Source organism: Macaca fascicularis, chromosome 14, assembly GCF_037993035.2.
Source record: "Macaca fascicularis isolate 582-1 chromosome 14, T2T-MFA8v1.1".
NCBI classification, from domain to species: Eukaryota; Metazoa; Chordata; class Mammalia; order Primates; family Cercopithecidae; genus Macaca; species Macaca fascicularis.
The window spans coordinates 1,474,931-1,501,499 of record NC_088388.1 but is presented as its reverse complement, the minus strand read 5'-3'; the positions used below and the strand labels follow the sequence as shown (position 1 = coordinate 1,501,499).

At 62.1% G+C, this 26,569-nt stretch overlaps 2 protein-coding genes across 3 annotated transcripts; both read left to right on the top strand.

The window, feature by feature from the left end:
- The first annotated feature begins 7,584 nt into the window (after positions 1-7,584).
- Positions 7,585-26,408, top strand: DUSP8 (dual specificity phosphatase 8). Of its 2 annotated transcripts, XM_045372390.3 has the most exons (7): positions 7,585-7,955; positions 13,879-14,217; positions 15,826-15,964; positions 21,491-21,657; positions 22,286-22,445; positions 22,640-22,763; positions 22,993-26,408. In XM_045372390.3, exons 2-7 carry the CDS (start codon positions 13,987-13,989, stop codon positions 24,059-24,061), a joined length of 1,890 nt encoding a protein of 629 aa, XP_045228325.1. In that variant the 5' UTR covers positions 7,585-7,955; positions 13,879-13,986; the 3' UTR covers positions 24,062-26,408. The 2 variants fall into 2 exon arrangements, with proteins under 2 accessions (XP_045228325.1, XP_045228327.1); XM_045372392.3 differs by lacking the exon at positions 7,585-7,955 and having other exon boundaries at positions 13,957-14,175.
- On the top strand, positions 24,715-25,725 carry LOC102121533 (uncharacterized). The gene is given in 6 exon segments (XM_065529306.2): positions 24,715-24,753; positions 24,999-25,116; positions 25,119-25,273; positions 25,275-25,506; positions 25,509-25,526; positions 25,529-25,725. Coding segments are annotated over 6 exon segments (735 nt in total). The 3' UTR covers positions 25,702-25,725.
- Positions 26,409-26,569: the final 161 nt, after the last annotated feature.

Below are 26,569 nucleotides of genomic sequence, written 5' to 3'. Positions count from 1 at the left end.
CCTCTGGCCATGTCGGGGCACTCTGAGAGCTGGAGAGTGAGCCCCCACCCAAAGAAAGGCTGAGTGCTATCAGGACCCACCTCTTCAGAGAAGAGGACTCCACCGCCTCCCTTCTTAGTGCCCAGAGGCCCCGAGCCAGAGGCCACAATGATCCGGGGTCTAAAGACACCCTGGATGAAGCTAGAGCCCCCAAAACCAAAGTCTCTACAACGCCAGACAAAACCAACCACAGGGAAGACAGATGCTCTCCAAGCGACCCGGCCGCACTCCACTGTGGAGGTGCTACTCAACAGGGGCCCCCAAAGATGAGATGGGTGGGGCAAGCACCCGGGGAATCCAGCTCCCATGTGGCTATGGGAAGTAGCCAATGGCTACTCAGTGTCCTTTGAGACCAAAAGCTCCTCAGTGGTGCCAGACCCTTGTGGAGCAGGTGGCTGCCTTAGAACCGACTCCTCCTGGGCACCCCCCATGCACCGGCACCCCCACTGTGCTGCCCACACCCCTGTGTCCTGATCTAATGGCCCTTGGGAGAAGCACGAGGCTGGGGTATGACTCCCCGATGTGGGGTGCGGTGGCGGGGACGGGGACTGCGACTTCTATGGCTGTTTGCATGCATGCTCCAGCCAGCCACCCAGGTGACAGCTTTGGGGCCAGGCCTGGCGAGCAACTTCTTCATGCTGGGAAACTCTAGAATATTCCCTCTGAAGTCAGGAGCAGAACAGAGATCCACCGTACAGACCCCACTTGCGTGTCTCATTTGCTTGGTCCTACGTGCTCCAGCCTTAGTGCCTTGCCTTGCTGCCCAGGGAGCGCCAGCCTGCTATTTGAACATCACATTCCTGCAGCAACAGGAGCTCCAGAAGCTTCTGCACAATGCTACAGCTTACCCAAACCCTCGACGCTCTGGCCTGCCCAGCAGCTGCCAAGAGGGGCCAGTACCACCACCCGAAGGTGCAGGGAAATTAATTCTCTGGGAGAGCAACTCTGACCTATGACAGCAGCAGACAGGAAGGAGCTTGCAGAGAAGCTGTTCTCCCTTCCTCCTCCCTGTGGATTGTTCTGAGGTGCAGCGTCGCTGTAAGGTCTTGTGGGAGAGGGTGTGCAGACGTGGTCAGCCGAGCTGCAACTTCCAGAAAAGCCGCAGCAGCTGAGTAAGAAGCAGCCTCGCCTCAGCTTCACCTCCTCCCTGGCTCGCTGGGTTCCTCCCTCACTCTTGCATCCCTAGGATTCACCCTTTCAGAAAACGTGTGCACTAAGCCTTGCATCTGGCTACTTTCTGGGGCATGGAGACTGACTCCCACCATCACCCTGTCCACTTAGCATTAGCATGGTGATCCCAGACCGTGCAATACGACAAGGAAAAGAAACAAGCAATGTGAGGTCTGGAAAGAAACAAAAGTGATGATTCATAGATGATACGGCTGTCTACCCAGGAAATCCAAGTGAACCTACAGGCCTGCTTGAAGGAGTAAGAGAAGTCAGAGAGGGTGATCCACAGCCAGCCCACGACAGACAACAACACGTCAGAAATCGTGGCTTTTATAAGAGGCCTTTCACAACGCAACCAAAATCATAAGCTCAGGAGTAATCTAAGCAATGGGAAGACCACAAGGCCTCCCTGGGAAAGATTATAAAGCAATACAGAAGGGCATCTTCAAACTAAATACGGAGTCTGCATGAGAGGACACTCCAGTGCCCTCCTAGTCAGTCCATCAAGTAATGCAGCTATAATCAAAATGCATAAAATCCCAAGTGTTGGCATGGGTTTTATTGTATTTTATTTTGAGACAGAGTTTTGCTCTTGTCGCCCAAGCTGGAGTGCAATGGCACAATCACAGCTCACCACAACCTCCGCCTCCTGGGTTCAAGTGATTCTCCTGCCTCAGTCTCCTAAGTAGCTGAGATCACAGGCGACCACCACCACACCCGGCTAAATTTTGTATCTTTTAGTAGAGATGGGGTTTCACCATGTTGGCGAGGTTGGTCTTGAACTCCTGACCTCCGGTGATCCACCCACCTCCACCTCCCAAAGTGCTGGGATTACAGGTGTGACACCGTGCCCGGCCCTCTGCTGGTGAGGTGTGTATTAGAATTCCCCACTCAGGGCAACTTTGCAATATCTGGGGACATGGAAGGTGGGGGCAGAGGGCACTGTGGCTCACGCCTGTCATCCCAACACTTTGGGAGACCGAGGCAGGCAGATCACCTGAAGTCAGGAGTTCAAGACCAGCCTGGCCAACATGGTGAAACAAACTACAAAAATTAGCTAGGCGTGGTGGCAGGCGCCTGTAATCCCAGCTACTCGGGAGGCTGAGGCAGGAGAATTGCTTGAACCTGGGAGGTGGGGGTTGCAGTGAGCTGAGATCTCCAGCCTGGGCAACAGAGCGAGATGCCATCTAAATACAACAACAACAACAACAAAAACTAGGAAAGAAAATAATCCTGTAATCCCAGCATTCTGGAAGGCGGAAGGCTGAGACAGGAGGATTGCTTGAGCCCAGGAATTTGACACCAGCCTCGGTAACATAGTGAGACTTCATCTCTACAAAAAAAAAAAAACAAACAAAAAAAACTTATCCTTTTTTTCTGAGATGGAGTTTCATTCTGTCGCCCAGGCTAGAGTGCAGTTGCATGATCTTGGCTCACTGCAAGCTCCGCATCCCAGGTTCAAGCAATTCTGGTGTCTCAGCCTCCCGAGTAGCTAGGATCATGGTCAGGCACCACCACATGTGGCCAAAAAAATTTTTTTTAATTAGCTGAACATGCTGGCACATGCCTATAGTGCCAGCTACTCAGGATGCTGCGATGGGAGGATCCCTTGAGCTCAGGAGGTTGAGACTGCAGTGAGCTGTATTTCCACCAGTGCACTCGGCCTGGGTGACACAGTGAGAGCCTGTCAAGAAAGAGAAGGAAAACAGGAAGGACAGAAGGATGGAAGGAAGGAATGAAGGAAATGGAGGAGAAAGAGAAGGAGGAAAGAAAAAAAGATAATCTGAGAAGTGTGTTATAAACATGTAAGAGTTGGGTGTGGTGGCACGTGTCTATAATCCCAGCTACACGGAGCTTGAAGCAGGAGGACCATTTGGGCCCAGGAAGAGTTCAGTCCAGCCTGGATAAAATAGTGAGACCCCATATCTTTTTTTAAAGCATATATAATAGGATGCTATCTGCTGCAGTTTTTTTTGTTTGCTTTTTGTTTTGTTTTGTTTTGTTTTTTGAGATGGAGCCTCGTTCTGTCGCCCAGGCTGGGGTGCAGTGGCGCGATCTCAGCTCACTGCAACCTCTGCCTCCCAGGTTCAAGCGATTCTCCTGCTTCAGCCTCCCGAGTAACTGGGACTATAGGCGCCGCCACCACGTCTGGCTACATTTTTGGATTTTTAGTAGAGACGGGGTTTCCATCATGTTAGCCAGGATGGTCACGATCTCCAGACCTCATGATCCACCCCGCCTCAGCCTCCCAAAATGCTGGGATTACAGGCATGAGCCACCGTGCCCGGCCTGCTGCAGTTTTTTATAGCCCAGATATGAAAAAATAATCTAATATGTAAAAAATAAAGAATTGGTTCAACTCTTGACATACACCCATGAAATACAGAACCACACAGACATTATCATCAGGTTCCGGGAAAGCAGCAATGTGGAGGAATCTCAAAAGCAATTCCTTCAGGCCAGGCAAGGTGGCTCACGCCTGTAATCCCAGCACTTTGGGAGGCCGAGGTGGGCAGACCACCTAAGGTCAGGAGTTCGAGATGAGCCTGGCCAATGTGGTGAAACCCCATCTCCACTAAAAAATACAAAAATTAGATGGGTGTGGTGGTGGGTGCCTGTAGTCCCAGCTACTTGGGAGGCTGAGGCTGGAGAATCGCTTGAACCTGGGAGATGGAGGTTGCAGTGAGCTGAGATCGCGCCACTGCACTCCAGTCTGGGGGACAAAGATACTCTGTCTGAAAAAAAAAAAAAAAGTATTTCCTTGAGTGAAAGATGCCAGGGGCAAAAGTCCTCTCACTGTTTGTTTCCATTGTTTCCATTTCTATGAAGTGTACGAACAGACAGCAGTAACTCACAGTGACAGGTCAGAGGGTGAGGACCGGGCACCAGGGAACTTCCCGGGGTAATAAAGTTTCAAGGTCTCACAATGATGGTAATAAAACTATGTATACGGTTGTCAAAACCCATCTGCTGGCTGGGTGCGGTGGCTCACGCCTGTAATCCCAGCACTTTGGGAGACCGAGGCGGGAGAATCACTTGAAGTCAGGAATTCGAGACCATCCTGGCCAACGTGGCAAAACCCCATCTCTACTAAAAATACAAAAATTAGCCGGGCATGGTAGTGGCCGGCTGTAATCCCAGCTACTTGGGAGGTTGAGGCAGGAGAATCACTTGAACCCGGGAGATGGAGGTTGCAGTGAGCTGAGATTGCACCACTGCCCTCCAGCCTGGGTGACAAGAAGGAGATTCCATCAAAAAAAAAAATCTACTTGAATAATGGGTGCCAAGGGCTGGGGAGGGGGTTGGGAAGTTGGTGTCTAATGAGGACAGAGTAGAATTCCAGTTTTGCTGGAGTAAAAACTCCAGAGATGGGTAGTGGTGATGGTTACACACCAAGAGAATGTACTTAATGCGCCAAATTCACCTTAAAATAGTTCATATGGTACATCGCATGTTACTACATGCTATTGTATTTTACCACTATAAAAAATAATAAGGTTTTTAAAGAAATAACTGGAGAGAAAGCCTACTTGAACAGCTGGAATAGGCATTTTATTGAGTTAGCTATGCCTTGACTTAAAAAAGGTTGGGAAAATAGTGGCATGGAGGTTTGCCACACATAATTAGTTGCAACAATTATATGCACATTAGCGAGAAAAGTGAACCCCACGGTTTCTTCTGCACAACAAGGATGTGCAGAAACGACCTTGGACATCCTCCCTGCGGCAAGACGAGCTTCAGGCGGCAGAGCCTGAGCCGCGGTCCGCGGACGGCAGAGGGCGCGCGCGAACCGCCGGGCCGGCCCCTCTCGGCCTCCACCTGCCCTGCCCGGAGCGCGGGTCCCGCCCCAGGCTGCTGGACGCCGCCAGACCCTTGCCGCTGCCTTGGAGCCTCCCTGGCCCCTCGCAGGATCCTCCCCAGCCCCAGAGACCCCCGAGGCGGCGTCTACAGGCCCGGGCCGGGACTGACACCGCAGCCCCCTCCCTGGGTAGCGCCTCCCACCCGAGTCCACACCTGTGCCAGGAGGCGGTGCGGCCGCCGAGCTGAGCTGAGCTGAGCTGAGCTGAGCTGAGCTGAGCTGAGCTGAGCTGACCTGGTCGGACACCCAGGCCCCTGCGCCCACCGCCCGGGCCGGCACCTGCTGGGTGTAAAGGCAACGTGGAACCAAGCAGCGGGGCTGCAGAAAAGCCACCGTCCTCTCCGGGGTGCCACCTCCCTAGCCCTCCACCCTGGTTGGGGGCAGAACCTAACGCTCTCAGTGCTTATTTGCATGAAAATGACCACGAGGATTATAACAATCGCCACCCAGGGCACTCCGCTCCCCAGGGACAGCCCAGGCCCTGCCAGGGAAGCTGTATTCCCCTCCAAACCATCCCCTGACAGCCTCCAGGAAGGGCTCAAGGTCGCCGCCTGCCACCTGCTCCAGCCTGGCCAGTAGCTGCCCAGGGTATAACCAGAGCTCTTAGGGGACAATGGGCACTCCCAGGCCACAGGCAGATGCTGGCCACATCCCACCTGGGCAGAAGACACGCCCGTCCTTTTCCCATCCGGCTCACCTGTGCCTGGCAGGGGAACAAGCCAGGTGAGGCTTCTCCCCAGGCGACAGCCCCTCTATCTAATGGCCAACAGCTGCCACGCCTTCGCGTCCCAGGCCCTTCCAGGCCTGTGTGCCTCCTCAAGGACCTGCTTTGCCCCCTCTGGGTCTCAGCCTGAATCCTCCTGCCCCTCCCAGGGCCAAGCCTCCGCCACTTTTCAAACCCAGCAAGGCTGCATCCCGCAGCCCTACTCACCTGGCCCCGCATCCGGGTCTGGCACCTCCGGCCTCAGGATCCCCCTCCAGCCAGGGCCTCCCTTCTCGCAGGGCCCTCCCGCTTCGGGGCGCAGTCCCAACCCCAACAACCCCTAGGCTCCCAGGGCTTCCTTCCGGGACGGCCCCACTCTCGCCAAGGGATTCGTTTGTGCTGTGTGCGTGCTGTGTGCCAGCTCTGTGCCAGGAACGCACTCCACCGCCACCCCTATCCCATACGGGCCACTGCCGCTCCCCTCAGGCTGGCCAGGGAGGGGAGCTGCAAGCGCTTATTAATCGCCAACTGTGTACTCAGTTCTGAGGCTGGCAGGAAGACTGAGTATGGAAAGGGGGAGCCCCGAACCCCGCTCAGGACCCCCTGTTGCCCACAGTCCTCCCCACCCCCAGCCATCACCTTTCGCACCCTGAGCTCCAGGGTCCTGGTGCCGACTGAGGGTTCTGCGGTCGTTGCGCCGGCTTCATTTTCTGTGGCCCTTCATTCAACCAGCGACCGAAGCCCCCTTCAGAGCCCCAGGGTGACCCTGGGGGGTCCAGGCTGGTTGGGGGATCGGGGGCAGAAGGTGGATCCCCCCACGCTCCCTCTCCACCAGGCAGCGGCGAGGAGGCCTTTTAGAAATGTCTGGGGTGTCTGGTGACACCCCTACCAAAAAAAATCATTACCTTCAAAGACTCCCAGGCTCCTGGGCAGGGGTCTTTGTCCCCTTCCTCCGGAACAGCGAGGCCTCCCCGCCCTCCCCCTGCAGCGCGAGTCTGACCCCCTTGCTCCCGCCCAACACCTGCCCAAGGTGCAATTACCCGTGCGTTCTTCCTGCCCCTGACTCGCCGCGTCCCGCCGCACGCGCGGAGGTGTTCCCACAGCGGTCGGCGGAGGACGGCCCCTCAACAACCCGCACGGGGGTCGTCGCGGCGGCTTTCCACGGAAGCGGGAGGGCGGGGGTCGTGGGGGGCGGCGGCGTCCTGGGGAGCCCGCCCCCGGAGTTCGCGGATGTGTGACCCGAGGCAGCCGGCTCGCCTCTGAGGGTCCCCGGTCCTCCCGGGTGCAGGGGGCTCCGGCTCCGTCCTGCGGGGGTCGCGGCGGGGCGAGCGCAGCCGCTGCAGGTAAAACGCCGCGCCCGGGTCTGGGGAGGGCTCCCCCGCGGCGGCCCCGCGCCAACAAAGGCCGGGCGAAGTGGGGAGCGGCGCCGGCGCCTGCCCGGGCCGGGGGAGGACGTCGCGCCCGGGGCCGCTCGGCTGGACCGTCCGGGGTCTGTGCGACGCGGCTGGGGGCCCGGGTGACGCGGAGCGCGGGGCCGGGAGGGCTTCCTGGAGGCGGGGGCCCGGACGCCGCGTGGTCCCTTTAAGAGCCGGTCCCGGGGTGAGGACGGAAGGCGGCGGCAGCGCGACCCACCCGCACCCTGCACCCCGCCCCCCGCGGCCACCGCCTCGGCTTCACCCCGAGCCCGGGCTCCGCTGACGTCACCTGCCCCCGAGCCGCGCGAGCTGATTGGCTGCAGGTGACGTCAGGGGCTTTTTTCGCTCGGCATGACCTCATCCCCGCCGGCGGCCCCGCCCTCCGCCCCGGGCCTGTCACTCGCGGCCGAGCGCGGCGGCCGAGCCGGCTCCCCCCACACCGCCCCGCCGGACGCCGGACGCCCGAGCCCGAGCCCGAGCCCGAGCCCGAGCCGCGCCGGAACCGCCCGGCCGCGCCCGCCGAGCCGCGGGGCTGGGATGCGCGCCGCGAGCGCGCGTGCCCGCCCGCAGTGCGCGCGCCCCGGCCCGAGCGAGCGCTCCCCGCGGCGTTGGCGGCGGCGACGGCGGCGACGGCGACGCGGCCCGCGCGCTCCCCCGGCCCCTGCCCCGGCTGCGCGGGCCCCCGCCGGGCCCATGGACGGCGCAGCCGAGCGGGCGCCCTGAGCGCGGCGCGGGTCCCCGGAGCGCCCCCGAGGCGAGCGCGAGCGAGGTGAGCGGAGGCGCCGGCGGGGCGGGGCGGGGGCGGGGGCAGGCGCCGGGGACTGGGTTCACCGGCCCGGGCCGGGGGGCGGAGGGCGCAGCGTCGGGGGCGCTGGGGCAGCGGCACCCGGCGGGCGCCCGGGAGGAGGAGGCGGCCCCGGAGTGAGCGGCCCCGGCCGGCCAGGACGCCCGGGACAGGGAGGCCCCTTCCGCGCCTTCCGCAGCGCCCGGCGGACCCGGGCCCAGCCCACGCCCGCCCGCCGCGTTGCCGTCCTTCTCCACGCAGCTCCTTCTTTGGGTGCGCAACGGGGGGGACAAAAATCCGGGACCCACCAGGGCCACCTGAGATCCAGCGCGGATCTGCGCGACCCCCCAACGTCCCGAACGGCACCCCGGCGGGGGCCAGAACCGGAGCAGGCGGACCCTGGCCCGGAGCCGGTCCGGGAGGTGTGGAGCCTCGGCCGTGGGAGGGACGCGACGGCCTGTGGCGTGGGACACCCGAGAAGGGGCCGTCCCCTGTCGCAGGGGAGGGCTGCAGATCCATCCCCCCAAATGTCCAGGCCGCCCCGCACCCCCACCCCGGGGTGCCCAGCCGGCCCCTGAGGGATAAAGCCCCTGCGCCCTTCCGCCTGCTGCAGAGGCAGCCGCGGCGCTGGGGGAGGGGCTGGCACAGCCAGGCTGCTGCAGCCACCTCGCTAGGCCTAGCTGCCCAGCCTGGGTTTCGGAGCAGACCAGGTGGGGGTACCTAACAGTCTGGCTTGGAGGGGAGGGGGCAACAATAGGCCCAGCCCCCACAGGGTCACCCCTTCTGGGAGAATCTGCCTCCGTCTCCCTGCTCCGGGGTGTGTGTACGGGCCTCTGCTGAGGGGAATAGGGGCTCTGTGCTGCAGTGATGGGGGGCGGGGACGCTGTGGGATGGAGGAGGGGGTGGCAGGATGTAGTGTGGCTCCGCAGTGCTCTTGCTATGCAGCTTGGGTTGGGGGTGGGGTGCTGCAAGTCAGGGAAGCTCCTTTTGTGCCCCTGTGGGGGTTCCGAGGGGAGGTCCAAGCCCGGGCACTCTCCCTTGCCTCCCTTCTGGCACAGCCCACCCAGAGACACTGTTGCACCTAGGCGGTGCAGGGGTGAATGTAGCACCCCAGGTCCCCAGCCCTCCACCAGGAGGACAGTCCCATGCATTCACTGATAATAAGCACTGGATGCGCATGGCAGATCATGTGACCCCAGCTGGAAGTTCATCCTGAAGTCTCCCTGAAATACCTCCTGCTTCAGCCAGCCTGGGGCTGCAGGAGTGTGGCTGGGCAGGTTCTATTCCCCTGGTGCCCTCTGTCCTCGGGGAGGTTTCTGGGAATAAAGTCCCATGAACAGAGGTGCCGAAAGCTTAGAGTCAGTCTTTGCTCCAGAACCCTTCTCTTCTCAGGCTGGGGCTGAAGGCAGGGCCTAGAGGCTGCCACTGGGCAGGTGTCTCGAAGGGCCTTCGGCTGGGGCCTGGTGAGACCTAGGTGTCACTTCTTGCAGAAGGCAAGGAAAGGGGCAGGCCCACAGCGAGAGAGGTGGTTCTGGACATGAGAACTGCACCGGCTGAGGCTCCCTCTGCTGGAGTTGCTCAGGGCAGTGAACCTTGGAAGCCCCAGGCTGGTCCTGGTGTTTAGCGTGTGGCACAGTGACCAGGAGGAGGGACACAGGCCCGGTGGGAAGGGAGGGAACCTGGATATGTCCTCACGGCCCCCTGTGCCAAGCCCTCCCATCCCCTGCCCTACCCGGACCCTGTTCTGGGATCGGAGGGAGCCCCCAGCCCTACCCCACTTTCTCCCAGGTCCACAGCTTCCCCAGGCCAGCGGAACAGAGTGTAGGCCAGCTTGGGTCCTGCACCACTAGCCCAGGGAGCTGAGGGGATGCAGGGATGAGGGCATTTGGGGGAGCCCAGTGAGGGAAGAGAGCTGACCTGCATGAGTGCAGGGTCGCTGCCTCCCAGAGTCGCCACCCACCAGTCTCTCCCCAGCCTCCTTATTGTGACGATTTCTGCCTCCAGAGGCATCCGTGGGTGACAGTGAGCCAGACAGCTCGAAGAGCCTGCCTAGGTGTAAGGGGGAGACACAGTCCCATCCCCCCATGCTTGACAGTCCTGGCAGCTATCTCTGAAGGTCATGAGTCCCCATTTCTAGGTGCTGAGCAGAAGGTAATGTGGCGAGGATGCTGTCAGTTGAGAGCTGGGGGTGGCCTGGGACTCCCTGGTCCCATCTGTGCTCAGGGACAGGAATGTGCTGTGTAGAGGCGCTGGGTGTGGGAGTTTGTGTGTGTAAGGAGTCTGGAGCTGGCCCCCGGGGTACTGGAGTCCTGGGGTTCTCAGGGGATTCTGCATACAGAGGGCAAGGACGTGTGTGTACTCTAGTGTACGTCCAGCACCACATGTGTGCACACATTCACGCGTGGGTACTTGCACACAGGGCAGGTGGATTGTGGGTAAGGGACACCAGTGTGTGTGGAGTGGGTGTGCAAAGGGGTGTGTTCTGGCACACCTAGAGGGCAGTGTGCATGCAGCACCGGAGCCAGGCGTGCTGTGTCCCAGGGGAGGGTGGCTACCTGGTGCCTCCTGGAAGGTGTGGGCCTGGGAGGAGCCTTCTTGTGACTTTGGACTTGGAAACTGCTTCCTCCTGGGCTCAAAGACCTTTGAAGAGGGTGTATGGGGCTGTGCCGGGGGCATCCTGTCCCCAGCCCTGCCTGTCACCCCCCAGCCCCTAGGCACTGGAAGAGCAGGGCCACAAGTACTCAGGAGGGCTTGGCATGTGGTGCCGTGAAAGGAGAGGCGTGAGACCAACACCATTCACGTTTCCTTACCTCTGTTCCCACATGGCCAGTGCTGGCCCCACTGATCTGCACCAGGCTGTCCTTAGTGTCTCCGTTCCCCACCCCACCCAACCTGCCCCATCCCTGGCATAGCTGGGCCCCGATCCTTAGCATCTGGGGAACCAGAGGTGAGGGACATGCCCCCCTGGGAGCTGTAGGTCCAAGGAGACCCTGTGAGGATGCTCTCCCAGAGGCCAGCACAGCACGGAGGCTTCCTGCAGGAGGGGGCACCTGGTCAGCCCTTCGCAGTACAGAGAAGGCCTCCGAGGGGGTGGGGAGCCAGTGAGCTGCAGGGAGCGTGCTGGGCACAGCAGGTACTGGGAGTGGGAAGGAAGGTTAGGACCAGGTAGAGCGGAGGGGCTGAGGACTGGGCTCTGCACTGCCGGGCACCTGCCAGGGTGGGTGGAAGAGAGCAGGGAGGGGCGCATGCCCACTCTGCAGAGGAGCCTGCTCCGTGGTGGTGGCTGCCGCAGGAGCAGCGGTTGCCTGGCACCTCTGCCGTTGCCATGACGACAGTGGAGGTGCTAACTTGCTAATGAGTCCCCTTCGGCTGCAAATAACAATACTGTTGTGGGTGATAGGCCCAGCTCCAGCTCAGGGTTGCTTGGGAGGCAGAGCAGGGACAGGTAAAGGCCGGGACCCATCCTCCCGCCCCTCCAGCCCCTGCCCACTGCCCTGCAGCTGGACTTGCCCTCCTCCCTCCCCTCCCTCTGGGTCTCAGGCCTGGCTGGCTGCACCGAGTCTCTCACTGAGTATCAGGACTCAAGGCTGTATGAAGCCTAGGCCCTGGCTGCAGGGAGGGCGAGGGCCTCTTCTCACACCTGCCCTCCTCCCTGCACTGGGCCGTGTTTGCTTCTGTTGTTTTCAGTGACAGAGAATCCACCCCCACTTAACAGATGAGGACATTGAGGCCAGGGGCGGCTCCTCGAAGGACCCCCAGCCCAAGTGTCCTACTACTGCGGCCTTCTCGGGGTTCTGGGCCTCTGAGCTGGGCCCTTGGGTGTCGTATGGGGCACCTGGAGCTGCTGTCTCCCCAGGACCACACATCTGGGCCCTCGCCTCTCACCACCTGTGCAAGTCTCAGGTAGAACTCAGGAAGGACAAACAGCTCATTGAGGCTCTTCTGCAGGCAGTCAGGGACCCCCTTGGCAGGCAGAGACCCTCCACAGCAGGCAGGCCGCAGGCTCTTTTGCTGTTGAACTTGCTGGGTCTGGCCCCGGGGAGGGCTCCCAGGCCTCGTTCCCCACCCTGTGGTGGAGGCTGGAGCACCAGCCCAGGAACGGTGTCTGAGTGGGATCCTGAGGCCCCGCTGACCAGGTGCCACCGCAGTCCCTGGTGTCAGCTGTGGGGTCAGCTGAGGCTGCCCGTCCACAGCCAGGTGTTTCCCTGGCCTCTGGCAGCAGGATGGGTGGTGGGAATGCACAGAGACCTGGGCCTAGTCGAGGCGGGAGGGGCCAGGCAGGGGCCAAGCTTGAAGTGTCTGGAGAAGGAGAGTGAGTGGGAGGCTGGGGCTCCTGGGCAGGTAGGAGCTGGGACCTGCCCCTCAGTGTGGAGTCGGGGCTGGGCCAGGGACGAGGTCCACACCAGCCTTGCACCTGCTGCTCTGTGAACTCTCCCATTGGCCCCCGCCGGCCTGGTAGCTGACCTGGAGAGTCCAGAAATGGTGGTGGCCTCTGTCCCCAGCCTGCTGTTGGCAGTGCACGGGTGTCCTCAGGGTGGCTGCCCCCAGTTCCCCCTGTGGCTGTGGGTTGGGGGTCTGAATTGCTGAGGGTCCACTGCCCACCGTAGCCCACTCTGCACAGGGCCCAGGGTGCACCTATCTGCCAGCCTTCCCTCACTCCTGAGCTGGGTGGAGTAAACTTCCTGACTGGCTGGCAGTCGTGGGGGCACAAGGGAGATGACCTTGCAGGAACACCCAGTGCCCATCTGTGTGTGACCCAGGTGTGGCCCAGGTCCCACCCTTGCCCCAAGCCTCAGTTTCCCCATAGTTGAAGCAAACTCATCATCCTTACACTGTGTGCCTCCTAAGGGCTGTGAGTCTAAAGTGGACCCAGAGGAAGGCCAGTCTTGACAGGTGACAGGGAGATGGGGCCCGGCAGTGGGGCAGTGACAGAGGCTTGTCACCAAGCCTGCAGGAGGGGCTTCCAGAGGCTCCATCCTCAAACATCCCTACTCCCCCTGCCTACCTGGCAGTCTGCCTTTGCAGACCATGCCAAGGGCCTGGTCCCTGCAGGGTACCCGACACTGACCTTCCTCCTAGGACTGCCCCACCCCTCCCATCCTGGGCCCCATCAGCCCCTGAAGGGGCTCCCTAGACCCCAGGCTCCGCTGGGGGAGGGGCACTCTGTGGGTGCGACGCACCCCTGCAGGAGCTGGGCACTCACCCCCAGCAGGCGCGCGGCGTGCACTAAACCTCAGCCTGCAGGCCAGGAGGGCAGCAGTGGCAAAGGAGTCGTGCCCCCGTGCCCAAGCCCCTCCCGCACCCGCCTGCCATCCAGCTGCCCCCGGGAGCCCACTCTCCAGTGGAGGCAGCCCCAAGGCCACCATCCACCAGGGGCTGGATTATCGGCTTATGGAGCTGCGCTGGAGTCAAGTCTGCAGGGATTGGACTCCCTGGGGAGTCCAGGGAGGGAGGGGCAGGTGTGAAGACAGCAAGCCTGGAGGAGGGCAGAGAGCTGGACCGTGAGGGAGGGTGAGGCGCCGTCCAGACCCCTGACTTGCTGGGGGTCCTGTGGTGGAAAAGATGGAGAGGTCACAGCAGGGAGATGGCTGTGTCCCAGGGATGAGATGGAATGTTCTGGAATGCCTAAGGGTGGGTGAACCCCAGGGCCCGCAGGAAGAACCCCTGGCCTCGTCCAGCCCTCAGACCCTTCCCTGTGGGGCCCGTTTGCCCCCCTCTGCCTTGTTGCATCCTGCTGCTGGCCTTGTGACCTCGACGGGGTCTCACCAGAGGGAGAAGGGTCCCCACGGGCACACGTTGGGCTCAGATGTCCTGGTGGGCGCAGGTCCCAGCTCCGATCTGTCCTGGGGAGCCTCTGGGTGCCACCCAGGGACCTGCAGCACTGCTGACCGTCCCCCTGTCCCTGCAGGTCCGGCACCATGTGCTAGGTCACTCCCAGCGCAAGGCCACACCTGGGCCGTCGGAGCAGCCCCCCCTCACTTCAGGGGTCACCCTCCCCAGCACCCATTGCCCCACCATGGCCGGGGACCGGCTCCCGAGGAAGGTTATGGACGCCAAGAAGCTGGCCAGCCTGCTGCGGGGCGGGCCTGGGGGGCCGCTGGTCATCGACAGCCGCTCCTTCGTGGAGTACAACAGCTGGCATGTGCTCAGCTCCGTCAACATCTGCTGCTCCAAGCTGGTGAAGCGGCGGCTGCAGCAGGGCAAGGTGACCATTGCAGAACTCATCCAGCCGGCTGCACGCAGCCAGGTACCCAGCCCACTGCCCGCCAGGCGTGCACCACCTCCAGGGTCCTCAGCTCGGGCAGCACCCCCTCCTCTGCCCTCCGGTCCAAATTCGGCTCCTTGGGGTCACAGCCGGGGACGTGTGGAGCAGCCCCCCGGCACTTGCCTCTCACCACTGCCTGTTGCCCCTGCTCAGGGCACCCCCCCACATACTCCCGCAGCACCCCTCCCTACCCTCCCTCCAGGGCCTCCTCGCTCAGCTCTTGCACGGAGGTGCCGGGCCCTCCCCACGCAGATAGGACTGTGTGGCCGGGGCTGGCCCAGGTTCACAGAGGGGAGCCGTGAACAGAAGAGCAAGGTGTGACCACATGGCAGTGGGAGCGGCCCAGCTGGCCTGCACGGGACAGGGACAGCTGTGTGGTCCACTCCCCCTGCTGTGAGGACAGGAGGGGTGGTCAAAAGGCACACGTGAGCAGTCGGTGTCCCTGTCCCACAGCTCCCCCCAGCCCGCAGAGTATTCGGGGACCCAGAATTCTCTCTGTGGCCCCCCAGGAATATCCTTCTGGGGAAGGACAGCTCATTCCGCCCAGGACCATCAGGTGCAGCTGGGGAGGGGCCAGCGGGGCTGTTGACCTGTGAAGGTGGCGGCACCTCCTCTTTCCACTGCCTCACAGGGGGACAAGGGAGACAAGCTCTTGGCACTGGAGGCTTTGAGAGGGGTCTGGGTCACTGATATGCCCTGTTCAAAACTGGGAAATGGGAGAACTCAAGTGGGATGGCCACTGGCCAGGAGTCCGCCCGCCCCAAGGCCAGAAGCGGCTCCCTTTGGCTTCCAACAAGGGGAATCCGGTGATTAATGACCCCCAGCGAGGACTCCCGGCAGAGTGCGATCCCATTGGCTGCCGATGACGTCACCCCAGCCTGGGGTTGGCGGCTCAGCTGGCTTAAGGGCTGAGTGTGCTTTCAGGGCGGGGGCACCGGTGCTGTCTGAGCAAAAGCCGCTCAACATCTGGGCCGGCCCTTGGGGTGGGGGAGGAGGGCAGCAGGAACCCAGCTTCCAGCTACTGCCTCCAGAATTGGTACAGGGGCCTGGGGTCCTGCTTCAGCCCTCTGTTTCTCCGCTGGGGGTTGGGGAGGGGATAGGATGGGGAGCCGAATTGCTGGCTGCAGAGTTAGCCCCACTGAGAGCCCACACCCAAAGGCATCTGCCTCTGGAATTCCTGAAATGGGCTGAGCTTCCCTGTCCCTCCACCACCCCAGGAACCCAGCCAGGTCCTATCCTGGGCTCCCATTGCAGTCACCTGTGTCTCCTCCACACGGGCCTGGCCCAGAGTACCCGTGCCCTTCACCCATGTGCATGGCATGGGGGCACAGCTGCGCAGGGCAGGAGCCCATCCCTCCGGGCCCCCGTGGCCTGCTGTGTGGTGTGGGTGTGTGCACCTGGGCCTTTGGCAGATGGAGAGTGTGTGAGGTGCGTGACCGCACCTGCCCTCCCCTCCAGGCAGCAAGGTGACAGCTGCCTGCCTCCCATCATCTGATGCCCTTACTATTCCCTTGGGCCAGTGCGGCTGGGACAGGGCCAGGGCATTGAGAGGTGGAGGCAGCATGCTGACCTCTGCCCCATGGCCCCCAGGTGGAGGCCACAGAGCCACAGGACGTGGTGGTCTATGACCAGAGCACGCGGGACGCCAGCGTGCTGGCCGCAGACAGCTTCCTCTCCATCCTGCTGAGCAAGCTGGACGGCTGCTTCGACAGCGTGGCCATCCTCACGGGTGAGTCTGGGACCCATGCCTCCCTGAGGTACTCGCTCCGCCAGCAGTGGGGCTGGGGCTGGGGCGCCAGGGAAGCGTCTCCTGGGCACAGGGGCATCTCCATACATTGGTAGTTCTTTTTTTTTTTTTTTTTTTGAGACGGAGTCTCACTCTGTCGCCCAGGCTGGAGTGCAGTGGCGTGATCTCGGCTCACTGCAAGCTCTGCCTCCCGGGTTCATGCCATTCTCCTGCCTCAGCCTCCCGAGTAACTGGGACTACAGGCGCCCACCACCTCGCCCGGCTAATTTTTTGTATTTTTAGTAGAGACGGGGTTTCACCGTGTTAGCCAGGATGGTCTTGATCTCCTGACCTCGTGATCCGCCCGCCTCGGCCTCCCAAAGTGCTGGGATTATAGGCGTGAGCCACCGTGCCTGGTCACATCTGTGGTTCTTGAGGCCCCAGCATCCTCTCCCCAGGACCCCCACACTTCAGGACCCACCAATGAGTCTATCCTCAACACAGAAGGAAACCTCACAGTACAGCTGGGCTCTGGAGGTGTAGGGCGAGGCATGCAGGCTGGGAGCCCCTCTCCCTCCCGGGGCTCCTGTCAGAAGCGGGAGGCAGAGGCCCCGTCCTCTGGAAACTCAGTTGGAGCCGTGGGGTCCCGAGGAAGTCCCCCTGCCCCCAAAAGCCCAGCTAAGTGCAGGTTGCCTGGCAACAGCCTGGCATCAAGGCTGCTCACTGGGTCCCAGCAGACAACCTCCAGGGATCCCTGTGGCCCAAAAGCAGCCTGGGCAACGGGCCCTAAGCCCTGGAGGCAGGGAAGCCACCTCCCTACACATACTGATACACACACTCACACAGTCTCACACACACTCACACTCACACACTCTCACATACACTCACACTCACACATACTCTCACACACACACTCACACACACACACATACTCTCACATAACACACATGCACACACATATACTCACACTTATAACACGTGCACACACACACACATTCATACATACACTCACATACACTCATACACACATACACACACACTCATACACTCATACATACACACTCACACATTCATACATACACTCACATACACTCATACACACACGCACACTCATACACTCATACATACACTCTCACACACACACTCTAACACTCACATACACATGCACACTCATACACACACACACATACACTCACATACATACACTCACACACACACATACACTCACACTCTAACACTCATACGCACACTCATACACTCACACACACACACATACACTCACACACCACATACACATGCACACTCATATACACTCACATTCTCACACACACACACTCGTGGTCCCAGAGGGTTCTTTCTTCCCTTGGGCCGTGACTGAGGGTGTGTCTGTAGAATCCACTTCCTGGGGTCGGCCCAGGTCCCAGAGCCCGGTGGAGCTGGCCTGTCCCAGGGACGTGCACCCTCCCCCACCCAGGTCTGGGGTCTTTGTCTAGGCTCCTGCCACCTGACCTGGGTTACCAGGGGCTGTGCCAGGCAAGCAGAGGGCATGGGGGACTGTGGGGTGCAGGCGTGGTGGGGTGGGGAGTGGGCAGCCAAGCCAGGCCGTTGGCCCTGTGTCCAATGGAAGCAGGTGCCTTCAACCCAGCCTGAGGGCGGCTGTAGGCGGATGAGGGGGTAACAGCCACTTTGACCAGGCCGACCTCCCGAGATGCCATGTCCTGGGACCTGAAGGGCACCCGGAGGCTCGAGGGTGGTCCGGTGTCCTGGGCAAGAGCATTGAGGCCAGGCTCCCTCCCCACCTGTCTGTGTGTAAGTCCAGCACCCTGCATTGTTGTGTGGTCCTGGTCATGGTCAGGGGGTGTCTGTGCATCTGTGCATGACTCTGGGCGTCTGGTGACCAGCATCTGCCTCTGCGTGTGTGTATGTGAGCATGTGTGTGTGTGTGTGTGTGCATGTATGTGTGTGCGTGCGCATGTGTATATGCATGTATGTACATGCAGGTATATTTGTGTATGTACTCGCCTGTGCCTCTCTGGTGAGATTTGGTTTTTGTATACATACGTGTGAACTCTCAGAACCAGAAGCCATAGAATGACGCACTCTGATCCAACCTTCATCCCCTAGGTTAAGTTTGAGGGCGGAACTAGTGGGTAGGGGAGGGGAGAGAGAATAGTTTGGGGCTTTTTACAGCTCACCAGGTGTAATAGGACCCCTCCCAAGGGCCAGTTTGCTGCCCTAGCCAGGAATGGGAGCCAGGAGGCCCTTCTCGGAGGTTGAGAAGGGTCCCAGAGTGGCACCTCCCTACCCCCAGGCGAATCCCAGGAAAGTCCCGAGCCTGGAAGGGCCTGTCTTCCCCAAGGCCAGAGTGGGATGGTTTGCGGGGTGGGGCCCTCACCCAGCACTGGTGGGTGGGACAGCATGGGTGTGCAGGTGGATGTGGGTGTGGGTGTGGGCATGGGAGGGGCCGGGCCTGGGCTGGGATTTGCCAGGAGGGCACTCCCGGGGCCTGGTCATGCCCACCGACTCTCGGGACCCTCTGAGCTGCGTTTCTGTGCTGACATCTGCCCTGCAAGGTTGAGGCCGTGTCCCCTTTTCTCCAGAAGTGCAGCTGCCAAGGAGCCCCAGGCCCCACGGTGTCGCGTGGGTTCACGGCAGCACCCAAGCCGGCCCACGGGCTGTGCCCTCAGACTCCCTCCCTCCCTGTGGTGGGCACAGCCCCTGCTCTGGCTGGCTCTTCGAAGAACCAGGGAGAGTGGGAAAGAATATATTGGGTGGGGCAGGGGTGCTGCCCCTCACCCAGGAGAAAGGACATTCCGGGATCCCGCAGCACAGGTGACACAGTTCCGTGGCCCATTTGCGGGGACAGCAGAGGCCGGAACGTGAGGAACAAGCCTCTCTCCTCCCCACAACAGGGCAGGTTTGCGGGAAGCGGGAGAGAGTGGTGGGACGGGCCGTGCTGGGGTCCCAGGACTGCTGTGAACCCCACCTCCCCCTGCCACTCCTCTTCCCCCACTCCAGCTGTGCTGCTCACGATGCTGGGGGACAAGCGGCACGGGATGGGAGAGGGTCTTGGCCCTTTAAGCAGTAGCCCGCAGTCGGCCTTGGACCCTCAGCCGGGCAACTGCACTGCAAGTGGGTGGGGTGGCGGCCCCCGCCCTGGCAGGGAGTCCGGGGGTCACGGAGGTGGCGGGCAGAAGCGTGTCTGTAACTGTGGCCATAGGCGCTTGCAGGATCTCCCAGGTGGCATGGGGCGGGCACACATCCTGGTACACACGCCTTTTTTCAAGTCTGGGATTTCATTGTGAATAGCAGGTGAACTGCAGGCACCACCCCAGCAACCCCCGAGTCAGGGAGCAGGGATACTGGGAAGGTGCCTCTGGAGATGCCTGGGGGTAGGGGTGCCTCCCCAGGGCCCAAAGAGTGCTGGGACCTACAAAGGGTCCACTGAACCCCAACACCCCTCGCTTATTACTCACCCCCCAGAGCCTGGGTGGTTCTGACATCCCTGAAGCCTCGGTCCCTGCTAGGCCTGGCGTCCACAGTGGGGTCTGTAGGGACATCCACACTACCTGCTCCACCTGGGGAGGTCCTGGGAAGCTTCCCGGGGAATTGCTGCCACAGCTGTCAGGTCTCTGCACCTGTCCAGAGACTTCCCTGCCTTTACCTCCTTTGGGAGAGGTGGGAGGGTTCTGATGGAATCCCCACCACCACCACCACCACCACCTCCTCTGGCCAGGCTCTGGAGAAAGCAGAGAGTAAGGCACAAAATCCCTGGGAGAGGCACGGGGACGAGGAGAGGCAGCAGGTGCCAGAGGAGTCTGCAGGGAAGTGGTGCAGCCCCTCCCCCTCCCTGGGGCTGTCCTGCAGCAGGAACATCCAGGGCTCCCCCAGCTCAGAACAGTGAGCGGAAGCTACAGTGCCCAGCCCGGCCTCTGCTCAGGGGAACCTGCAAGCTGGGGTGTCCTTGGTGACAAGTCACCCACCTGCTTCCCCCTGTCCAGCCAGCAGATTCCCACAGAAGGGACTGTTCCTCCAAGGCTGCTGCCTCAACCCACCCAGCCTGGAGCTTCTCCCATCTCCACAGGCCCCCAGTGTCACGCCCTTTTTAGGGACACGGGGAGCTGGCACAGCAGGCGTTCTGGTTAGGGGTTTGCACACACTCCCCTATCCTCAGGAGTTATCCAGGGTGGCTGTACTCCACCCAGCAGGGGAGGACGGAGAGTGGAGGAGCCCTGGGGGCACGCGGGGCAGGCAGCGGGCACCCACTGCACATGTGGCACCAGCCTCTTCTGCAAACCAGGACAAAAAAGAGCCCTGGGGTTCCCAGGCCCTGAGCCCCCGCAGTCACTCCCCTGCCTCGTACGGTGGGATAGGGCAGGCCTCAGCCCAGCTGCCTCAGGCTCTCCACAAGCAGGAGCTGGCTTGCCATGGGGCTCATATCCTGGGAAGTGTCACTGGGGTGGCGCTGGGCCGTGCTGGCCCCACCCTCCCAAGAGCTGGCAGCCACCAGGTGGGTGCTGCCCAGTTTCTGGTCCACCTCGGTGGTCACCCCAACCAGGTCAGGGGCAGCCAGGTCCATTCTCACCATGTGTCTTCGTGCTCATTATCTTCTTGGAGCCGCACGATGCCGTGCAGCAGGCAGGAGGAGGAAGCAGAGACCAGAGCCAAGGTGTGCACTGCCCATGGTCACTGAGTCAGACATCCAGGGATTCACACTTCAGTCTTTTCAGCTGGTGCGGGGCAGAGGATTTCCTCCCACCAGCCTATGGCCTCGGACTTGGACGTGTGTGGAAGGCAGCAGCACACGCCGGTCACATGTGCAGTGGGTGCCCACTGCCTGCCCCGCGTGCCCCCAGTGCCCAGGGCTCCTCCACTCTCTGTCCTCCCCTGCTGGGTGGAGTAGAGCCATAACCAGATGGCAAATGCCCCCAGGGCTGTGCCAGGGTGATGTCATGCCTGGGGAGGGGGAGGGCCTCTCGGAAGCCCTGGCCTCCTGGTCCTGGCACCTAAGCCCAGGCCTGGGGCTCCCAGCCAGCCGGAGGCAGGGAGGCATTGCATCAGCGCAGGGGAGGAGGAAGGCCCAGCCTGGCTCCCGGCCGTGGGTATGGGAGACGGGGGTGCTCATGAGGGCCTCTCCTCTGGGCTGTGTGACCCACACCCTCAGCAGGAGACTCCTGTGACCTCTGAGCCTGCCCCTGCCTGGGTCCAGCACCTGCCGCACTGGCCAGCCACCTCAACCCCACCTTTACCGGCATCATAGCAGCGTCCTCGGCTGGGTCAGGCCCTAATTAGCGTGAGGAGGAATGTGGGCGTAGGTGTGGGCTGTAAATGTGTGGCAGCACCCCCTCCCCCACCGCGGCCAGAGCAGGTGCGCTGCCAGAGGCTTGCTGGCTGGGCTGAGGCTCGGGTCTGAGCTGGGTGTGACTGATCCTCAGCAGTAGATGGGGTGCCCTAGGTGGACAGGGCACCCTAGGCAGACGGGGAGGCCTAGGTGTTCTCTCAACCCACCTGACGGGCCTCCTCCTACAGGGGGCTTCGCCACCTTCTCCTCCTGCTTCCCCGGCCTCTGTGAGGGCAAGCCTGCTGCCCTGCTACCCATGAGCCTCTCCCAGCCCTGCCTGCCTGTGCCCAGCGTGGGCCTGACCCGCATCCTGCCTCACCTCTACCTGGGCTCGCAGAAAGACGTCCTGAACAAGGTGTGTGTGCAGTGGACTTGGGGGGCGGTCAATGGGAAAGGGGCAGGAGCTCCAGAGGCAGCTTGGCAGCAGCGTGGGGGATGAGGGAGGAAAGGAGCTGAAGGCAGTGGATGAGCTGGGTGTGGGAGAAGCATGGGTGGGGGCCCAGGAGGACCACAGGTTCCCCACCCCTGCCCCCGGCAGGACCACAGCAGGGCTTGGGGGAGGGCCCAGCAGGGCTTGGGGGAGGAGCGGGAAGCTGGCATGCCAAGCTTCGGATGTCACTGGGCCCCTGTCCAACTCTGAAAGAATCCCGTGTTTTAAACATGGTGACGAGGGAAAAGGGTAAAAGCCACCACCCAGGCAACCATAAAATTCCTAGGAGCCCACCACCGGCCATGGGTGGGGCCTGCAGATGGAGGCCAGCCATGCCCCCACCCCCCGCACAGGCCCAGGGTGCCAGGGTGGACCAGAGAGGCCTCCTGGGCCCACCCCTGGATACACTGGGATCCGGGACAGGTTCCAAGGCTCCCAGGACCACCCCAGGATTCTGAAGGCCCTCCTGACGGCAGGGCAGGAAAAGCCTCCGCCTTCACTCCCGCCCCCAGCTTCTCCCACCCCTTTCCAACCCGTCCTCCCGCCCCTCCAGGATCTGATGACGCAGAATGGAATAAGCTACGTCCTCAATGCCAGCAACTCCTGCCCCAAGCCTGACTTCATCTGCGAGAGCCGCTTCATGAGGGTCCCCATCAATGACAACTACTGTGAAAAACTGCTGCCCTGGCTGGACAAGTCCATCGAGTTCATCGGTGAGCCTGTGGCGGGCGGAGGGCGGGGGCCTGGCTAGAGGAAGGCTGGAGCTGGGCGTGGCCACAGGCACAGGAGGGGTCCCGGGGAAGTAGCCCGAACTGTTGGCAGTCGGGCAGGTGGGGTCCCCTCCCTGGGCCAGGGAGAAGCTGTGCAGGCTTAGCCCTCACCTGGCCCCCATGGCCCACCTGCCCAGATAAAGCCAAGCTCTCCAGCTGCCAAGTCATCGTCCACTGTCTGGCCGGCATCTCCCGTTCTGCCACCATCGCCATCGCCTACATCATGAAGACCATGGGCATGTCCTCCGACGACGCCTACAGGTACCGCCTTCCCCAGTCACGCGCTTGTGACTCACGGAGTCACCTGCCTTCCCTCGGCTGCCCAGTTGCACCAGAATGGCCCCACCGTCCAGGACCCCTGGCAAGGGAGGAGGGCCTGAGACCAGCCTGGCGCACATGAGCTCATGGGTGCCCAGCGGGTGACGTCAGGTGGGCAGCCCGGCCCTGGCGGGCGCCTGGGACTAAGCCTCTCCCCCCCCACCCCACGCAGGTTCGTGAAGGACAGGCGCCCATCCATCTCGCCCAACTTCAACTTCCTGGGCCAGCTGCTGGAGTACGAGCGCAGCCTGAAGCTGCTGGCCGCCCTGCAGAGCGACGCGGGCACCCCCTCAGGGACGCCGGAGCCCCCGCCCAGCCCTGCCGCCGGGGCCCCGCTGCCACGGCTGCCACCACCTACCTCAGAGAGCGCTGCCACCGGGAATGCGGCTGCCAGGGAGGGCGGCCTGAGCACGGGCGGGGAGCCCCCCGCGCCCCCCACGCCCCCCACGCCCCCGGCCACCAGCGCGCTGCAACAGGGCCTGCGGGGCCTGCACCTCTCCTCGGACCGCCTGCAGGACACCAACCGCCTCAAGCGCTCCTTCTCGCTGGACATCAAGTCGGCCTACGCCCCCAGCAGGCGGCCCGACGGCCCCGGGCCCCCCGACCCCGGCGAGGCCCCGAAACTCTGCAAGCTGGACAGCCCATCGGGGACCGCGCTGGGCCTGCCCTCGCCCAGCCCGGACAGCCCCGACGCCGCACCCGAGGCGCGCCCACGGCCCCGCCGGCGACCCCGGCCCCCCGCCGGCTCCCCCGCACGCTCCCCCGCGCACAGCCTCGGCCTGAACTTTGGCGACGCGGCCCGGCAGACTCCGCGGCACGGCCTCTCGGCCCTGTCGGCGCCCGGGCTGCCCGGTCCTGGCCAGCCAGCCGGCCCCGGCGCCTGGGCACCGCCGCTCGACTCCCCGGGCACGCCGTCGCCCGACGGGCCCTGGTGCTTCAGCCCCGAGGGCGCGCAGGGGGCGGGCGGGGTGCTGTTTGCGCCCTTCGGCCGGGTGGGCGCCCCGGGACCGGGCGGCGGCAGCAGCGACCTGCGGCGGCGGGAGGCAGCGAGGGCTGAGCCCCGGGACGCGCGGACCGGCTGGCCGGACGAGCCGGCCCCGGAGACGCAGTTCAAGCGCCGCAGCTGCCAGATGGAGTTCGAGGAGGGCATGGTGGAGGGGCGTGCGCGCGGCGAGGAGCTGGCCGCCCTGGGCAAGCAGGCGAGCTTCTCGGGCAGCGTGGAGGTCATCGAGGTGTCCTGACCCCTCCGCTGCCCTCGGCTCCGCCGCCCGCAGCCGGGCCCGTTATAAATATATATTATATATAATGCAAAGAAAGGTAAATGGTTTTACTGGGATTTTTATCGAGAAGTAAATATTTCGATTTTTTATTTATTTAAGCTGTTCATTCTGGCAATGATTTGGCAACAGTGCGGGTGGTCCTCGAGCTCTATTTTTACTGTCTGGTATTTAAACTGAAACACACGTTTCTAAGCAATACGAGGCCACCTTCAGTCGCAAGCTGGGTGCCAGGCCTGGGGCCCCTCCCAGTTCCCCCGCCCCGGGAAACCCTGCTGACCTTTGCAAAGGCTGCCGAGCTCTCGTGCACTTTTTACATAAGAAAAAGGTGAAAAAAAGGAAAAAAAAAAAAAAAAAAAAAAACTTCTTTGCCACAAACTGAGCCGCAGAACCTCCCTTCTTCCCCCACCCACCTCTCCTGCTCTCTCCCTTCTCTGCGCCAGCCTAGGGCTCTGCACCAAAGCCATAGGTTGGGGGAGCAGGAGCTGGTGTGCCCCGGAGCGGTGCGGCCAACCCTCCACCAGCTCCAGGCGCCAAATCTTGGTGGCAGGGAGGGCACCCCGCTGCCTGTTGCCCCAGAGCTGTTCCCTGGCAGGGGAGGACAGGCATTAGGCCCCATGGTGCCGGGGTGTTCAGAGAGGCTGAGGAATAGAACAGTGTGTAGGGGCTTGGGGCAGCGGGTTCTGGAGTGTCAGATGAGGTGGAGGCCAGGGGAGGACAGGGTGTTAGTGCCCCCAACTCCTGCCAGAGCCCCAGTCCAGCCACAGAGTGGCTCAGCAAGGCCATTAAGAGGGCTCCCTTCTCCCTTGCCCATGCCCCTAGAGCTGCCTCTCAGGCAGGGCGGCACCACTGCAGGAGAGGAGCTTGGCCTCTGGGAGTCAGGCAGGAGGGGCCTGGCTAGCCAGTGCTGGCTCCACTGGGCAGGGAGCCCTGGACCCCCAGGTATGAGGAGGGGGTGGGCTTAGAGTCCTGTTCCAGGTCCGTCCCCCACCTAGCAAGGCCCCAGGCGGAACTTGGAATTTGGCCTGCAGGCCGAGGGGCTCCACAAGCAGGTGCTGCTCGCACAGGGAGTTCAGGCGCCAGCCAAGCCCCTGTGCTTCTGTGGTAGGCCTGCTTCACTTAGGGAGCGCTGCCTCAAGGCAGATAAAGCTCCCTTGTTTGCCCCGACACCCATGGGGGCCTCTCAAGAGAGAAACTCCCGTTCACCCCTTTCCCAGGGCACTCGCTCTCTAGGTGGCATGCCAGCCCCCAAACACAGGTGGCTTTTGGGCCCAGGTGGGTCAGCCTGCTGCCCCTGCCCTATACCCTCTCAGGCCGTTGGGACCCCTGCCCTTCAGATGTCCAAGGGTCTAGGAGTGGGGCCAGTCACCACGAGAAGAGGCCAAGGGCTTGGCAGGAGAGGCGGCCCAGGTAGGACCCAGTCCTGAGTCCAGAGCAGGGCCAGGGAGGTGCCCACCCCACCCCGGCCAGCCGCCCTCTCTCTTGTTTCTTCTATTTGTTCTTCTTTTCACCCACAGCCCTGTGTTCCTGTCATGCCCCCTTTCAGCAAAAGTCCTGTTCCCCGTCCCTCTGTCCCCACCCACTCCTGTTCCCCAAGAAAATAAGCTATCATTGTTGTATTTGCAATCTATGGATTAGAGGTTTAAGTATTTATTATTATTGGTTAATTATTATTAATTATGTAAATTTGCCTCCCGTCTGTCTGTTGCATTGGGTTTCTGAGGAGGCCCTGGGTGAGGAGGATGCACTGGCTCCCCGCTTCTCGCCCCCCACCCCTGTGCTGTCCAGGAGGCAGTGGTCTGGGGCCACTGGTTGGGCCCCCCTCCTCCCCTCCCCTTGTCCCTTCTCCAGGCTGTGTGGGGGGGTGGTCCTGTCTGTCTCAGTCTGTCCCTGCTCCCACTCTTGAGGCACTGGTCACCCCAAAGTGAGCTGCCAGGGTGGGGAAGAAGGTCCTGTGTTGGCCACTGCCTCCTCCAGTGCTGCGGGAGGCGGGCTGGGGCCCCACCTGATGGCTTTCTCCCCACTGGGCCCTGAGTCCTCTCCAAGCCTCTCTCCCACCCCTCTCACCCGGCCACTGCCTGGCACTGGGATCGCCCCACAATGGACCCGGCCCCTCCTGTTATTTGCTGGGAAGTCCAGCGGAGGAGAGGGTGCAGGTCCCCCGCCGAGCCTCCAGTCTCTGTGGACTGGGCTGCCGGCCCTTCCGCACCCCCTTAGAGCCCCTCCCGCCGCGGCTGCACCTTCCGCTCCGGGCCCCTCCCTTTGTATTTGGAGACAATGTGTTGTAATAAAGCTTAAAGTGGATGTTTTCCCCACGACTCCCTGCCTCTTCCTTCAGACTGGCGGTGGGCAGGGTGGGGGCAGAGGCTGCTGGGAGGCAGGCCTGAGGCCAGGAGCCCGTGTGTTGGGCCTGGAAACTTGCCCCAGGTTCACACCGTGGGTGGGCTCAGAATAGTCCCTGAGGGCCAGGCA